The sequence below is a fragment of the Engraulis encrasicolus genome, unplaced genomic scaffold (assembly GCF_034702125.1).
Source record: "Engraulis encrasicolus isolate BLACKSEA-1 unplaced genomic scaffold, IST_EnEncr_1.0 scaffold_348_np1212, whole genome shotgun sequence".
In the NCBI taxonomy this organism is placed as follows: Eukaryota; Metazoa; Chordata; class Actinopteri; order Clupeiformes; family Engraulidae; genus Engraulis; species Engraulis encrasicolus.
In genome coordinates, this window is record NW_026945641.1 from 37,501 (window position 1) to 42,940 (window position 5,440).

General features: G+C 40.7%; 1 protein-coding gene across 2 annotated transcripts in view; it reads left to right on the top strand.

Moving 5' to 3' along the window:
• Window positions 1–2,633, top strand: part of tmem71 (transmembrane protein 71) — a 14,038-nt gene extending 11,405 nt beyond the window's left edge. For both annotated transcript variants that reach the window (XM_063193308.1, XM_063193307.1), the window contains exons 9-10: window positions 65–158; window positions 510–2,633. In XM_063193308.1, coding sequence (XP_063049378.1) covers window positions 65–158; window positions 510–533 — 118 coding nt within the window. In that variant the 3' untranslated portion in view covers window positions 534–2,633. The remainder of the gene's footprint in view (window positions 1–64; window positions 159–509) is intronic.
• Window positions 2,634–5,440: the final 2,807 nt, after the last annotated feature.

Here is a 5,440-nt window from a genome sequence, read left to right on the forward strand (position 1 = left end):
TAAGACAACACCACTTGTTCCACCTGCATTGCTTGAATAATCCTAATGATGTCATCTTCCACAGCTGGCTGATGGGAGCTGTTGTCATGGCACTCTGTTTCCTGGTGATGATATCATCGATACGCAGAGACGTCAGGTGGCGCCGTGCCAAAACAGAGGTGAGTTACCATGGCAACTTCACCGTTTGGGGCTCAATTCAAAACTGAAATAAGTACCTCAACAAAACATAGACGAGGAAACAGAACCGCAGAGCTGGAAGGTTATAAAAGTCCTTGAGTACAGCATTCTAGAACTTTAAAGCTATAAGGTTCTAGATCCCTAGCACTGTCACATTCCAGTAAATCTATGTAACTCTAGAGCCACAACATTCTAGAATCATAGACTTACAGCATTCTATAACCTTAGCTCTGCAACATCCTCAAAATCCAGAGCAATATTACTCTAGCTACAACCTTCTTAAGCTCCAAGAAACCAAAGTGTCTAATGGCTGTAATTCTTCTCCTTCGTAGGATATCACTTCCAGGAATGAGTGAGCAGTGCCCGCCTCCCCCCCACCAGTCAAGAGGAACATGTGTGTGTGTGCACGAGCATTTGAAAACATAATCAAGACACGATGTGTGTGACTGCGCGCATGAATGTGTGTGTCGGTACAGGAGGATGTGTGTTCCTTATGGGTCCAGCTCCTGTGTGTATGCGCATGTGTGTGTGTTTGTGTTCCTTGAGTGTATATCAAGACGCTCTGTGAACTCTGACACTTTTTTCCCTCTGTCAGGCGCTCAAATTGAAATGGAAATTGAATCTGTACGTCAAAATTGTCGACTCTAGCTGTTTCGAAAGAAAAAAAAGGCACTCAAAGTTGCAATCTGTTGAACGTTTGTCTACCGCAGGTTTACAAAAAGGAACAGAATGCCGTAACTTAGCAACAGGAATCGAACCTTGATATGTCCAGGTAGCGCTTAACCAAGGGCTTAAATTGCGAAATTCGAGTGATGCATCTTGCGCCTTCGGCTGTGGAAGAAAGTGTCTGGGTCATAACGCCCCCTAACTGCCATGTATAGTATCAGGTGTGTACGTTGTATAACCGCGTGGGTGCCTGTGGTGTAATGCATTACGGTAAAGCATTGCGCTAGAGTGCCGTATAGTATCTGCATTATGCTACTGTGTTACGCTGTACACCTGCCTGTGACAAAATAGGTATATAACTGTGTTTGTGACGGGGCAGAGAGCCGTGTGGTCGTTAAGAGAGGATGAGCGTTGTTGTTGTTGTTCTTCCCTTGTATGTTCTCTCCAAGTTACCAAAATATTTATTGAACCTTTTTACGCAGATTAGCTACCTGGACTGCTAATGCTAATGCTAGGCTAACTCTTACGCTTTTGAGGAGTACCATACTAAAAGCCTGATGTGTACTTCTATGTGAAATGATGCCAATAGTCTACTACAATATTGTTTTGGCGGGTTGGTCTAAAGTAGTAATGGCGTCGGCAAAGAACAATGAAGACTAAAAGGTTTGTGAACTTAATGGCACCATTTTCGACACAGAAGCATTACGTTTTTCAGGCAAAGTGCCTTGATCTCCTAAACAAACACAGAAGTGAGTGTGGGTGTATTAATGCCTAATGCAGGGCGGGGCTAAAATCAGACCAATAAGGACAAAACAGGGAACTATATTAATATTAATATGAACAATATTAATACCGTATTGAATACTGATACCGTATTTCCTCATAGAAGAACCAGGTCGGCTACAATTTCAAGAAAATACAAGAAATAAAATGGAAATAAAAAATAAAATAAAATAATATAAGAAACAGGTTTGGACCAGACTACAATTTGAAGGAAAAAACAAAAGAAAACAAAAGAGAAGAAAAATAAAGTAAAGAAAAGAAAAGAAGAAAAATAAAATACAGAAAACAAAAGAGAAGAAAAATAAAGTAAAGAAAAGAAAAGAAGAAAAATCAAGATCAAAGACAAGAAATGAAAAGAAATCAAGCCTGTCGCAGTTTCACAGGTGGACTTTAAATTCAAACAGTTTGGCTTTTATTAATCATAAAATATATTTACAAATTATAAACCAGGTGAAGGAATTGAGGAAATGCGGTAAACCACTAGTACTGTAATCTTTAGAGTTGCTGTTGTTGTGTTAATGACGCAACAACACATCTCGATATTAATAATTAATGAATTCGCTAAATAAGCCTTATTAAATGCTGACAAAGCCTTGTACATGAGGCCCTAGGTGTAACCATTTTAATTGGTTCAAAGGGTCATCAGGTATTCCTCTGATTGGTTCAGGGGTCATCAGGTATGGTTTTAATGACTAGGCCTTAGCTGGCAGAAAGGGTAAATAAGATGTTGCGATGTTGATGTGAGACACAAACTGAAGAATAAATGCGTCCGTATAATTAATATGAATAATGAATAATTTTAGACGAATAATATACATGTATGCAAATGTGTGTGCATTTGAATTTAGAGGGATAGTTCGGTGTAAAGTTAAAATGTGAGTATCAGAAAACAGCATAATCATGAGTATAGCTAAAGGTGGAGCTCGAAATTGCAGGAATGATTGGCAGACACATGTAACTGAGGTCATCTGCGTTAGTTTGCTACTCGGGGCTCGAACCCCTGACTCATCAGTTCGGGCCTGAGAGGCACAGCACGATGCTAATGAGCTAATAGTCCAGACCGACAGCTCAGCATTACCGATACGGTATGAGGCTTCGGAATGGAGGTTTACAAATGTTGTACTGCCGAATTCTGCTAGTTTGCGCTAATAAGTTGCCATCACATCTGTATGAGGTTTAATAACGTGCTACACAGAGCACTGTAACAACATACCTGCATTACGTATCCTGAGCTTATTTCACTGAAACTGTTATAAAAAAGTTCAGCTCTTTATGAAGTTTAGCTCTGAAATAAAGAACTCTAGCTGAAATTTGCTCGTCTGCAACTTGGTGAGATGTTTTGATACACAAATTCTGATGTAACACCGAGTTATGCCTTTAAATGCAACAGCTGTTTGCATTTTTAAGGAGTAGGTGGGGTGTCACTTGACACACACACACACACCGTGATAGGCTGCCTGTTGGTTGTTCTGTCGAGTTGTATAAAGCCTTGTTTTGTAAATCTAGCGCTACAGCTAGCTTCAGGCAGCTAACAAAACTGAAGATGTTTTTCCTTCAGTGTTGTTTGCACTGCATTTCATATATTTTATATCGCTTTTGATACTATTTCTGTGTGCATGTGTGTGTGTGTGTCTGTGTGTACTGGCTGAGGTGAACACACGTACGCACACAGGCACAGACACACACAAACATACACACACACACACACACACACACACACACACACACACACACACACACACACACACACACACACACACACACATAGCACATATCCTATATGTAACCAGCACAATGTAATGCTTAGCTAGCGGGAAGAGTGTTTATGTGTAATAGTGTGCTATTTGAACTTTGTGCGCATCAACTAAATAAAGTGTGCAGTAGTTGTTAAACTAGTTGACAGCAATGCTCACAACTGATGTCACTGCTATTAGCACAGCAGTTTAGCAAGGAAGATATAAAAAGAAAAAGAAAAAAATGCAGAAATAAATACATTTTAAAAAGAAGGATAAAAAGCACCTACAGTTTTTAAGAAGAAAAAAATAAGAACAAAGAAAAAAATGATTACAATGAAAAATCGTCTAGATCGTCTGCCTTGAAATGCAGAAATGGAGATAATGGTTTTGACTCTTGTGGTTTTGTGGGTCGGTGAGCAGCATGATGTGCAGTCCGTGCTACATGCGGCATGCTAGTCTTAGCCACGCTAGCATGTGCTACATGGAGATTAGCATTGCTAGTTTTAACAGTATGTGGGTGTGCACATCATAATTAGACCATGCTACATGGAGATTAGCATTGCTAGTTTTAGCCCTTGCTACATTGAATCAGTAAGACATAATAACATTAACCTGTGCTACATTGTATCGGGAGTTATATTAATGTTATCAAGTGCTTTTAACCGGTTAAGGCACATCGTTATAAATTTGCTGTTACCAGAATGGAAATGACCAAATCGTAGTGCATTACTAAAGGCCCTGTGTCATGTTTTAGTATTGTAGTACTATGGTACTTAACTATTAGTGACTATTACAGCATGCCACTGGAGGTACGGCGTGCATTAAGGGGCTAGGAAACATTAACAAGTGTTACAAAAAAGGTCTGTTAAGTATGGTACTGTTTGCTAGCACCGTATTACAGCAGTAAGGTATGATGTTTAAAAAAAACACACGATATCTCAAAGACAAGCCAACATTATCCATTGTCTTGCCAAGTCGTCTCAACATTTGTTGGACGCTAGTTTCCAGGTATAGGTTGAGGTTAGATATGGATTAGCGGTTGGTTTTGCTTCAACTGCTCTAGCATTCAAATGTAGCCTCGATGATGTTTTACACATTATAAAAGTGTAGAATTGTTGGACTTGTTTGATATGTAGCTATATTGATGATGCCTATAAAGGGTCGCCATGTTTGATGTTTGACGTGTCTCTCCTACGTAAATGGAGTAACCTAGCTTAGTGGGCTAGTGCCTTAATATGTGGGTGCGTTCCAATATGCGACCTTGCCTCCTCCACTTGTGCTTGTTTCCTCGTACCAGGAAGTAATATGTCATGATGACATCACTGACAACAGCATTATATTTCAATATCTTGCAAAAGCTCAATTGTAAAGTCTTTTTCTCATTTGCAATTGGGATGGTGAATGAAAAACAGTCCCTCAAAAGTTGTTGTGGGTAGGCTGACAGCACGGAAATTTTATCATTGTCTTCACGGAGGCGGGGCCAGGAGGCGGGGCCAGGCCACAAGCACAAGTGGAGGGAGCAAGGACGCATATTGTAACGCACTCTTATAGCATGTTATGCTATCCATGTAAAAGGCTAGCAGCTGTCTCATAGCAACTGTCTCAGGACTCACTGCTGCCCAATGTCTGACCACTAAAGGGAGGACAGCCAAACCATTGTCTCCTTCACTCACACACACACGCACACACACACACACACACACACACACACACACACACACACACACACACACACACACACACACACACACACACACACACACACACACACACACACTTATCATAAGTATGAAACTCTGAAACTTATTTCATGTTATGCTGGGGTGGGGAAGGAGGGGGGGGGGGGGGTATATGACATACAGAGTAGCACATTTGGGTAAATGGGGAGGGGAGGGGAACCAGCATTCAAAAGAGGAAGCAAGGCAGCTAGACATCCCCAACCCCCCTAACACAAACATACACGACTCCGACCCCTTTACACAAGCACGCATGACATACACATACACATACATACACACACGAACACACATACGACACACTGAGAGCCTAACCTTAATAGAAGTGAAAGTGTAGGGTAT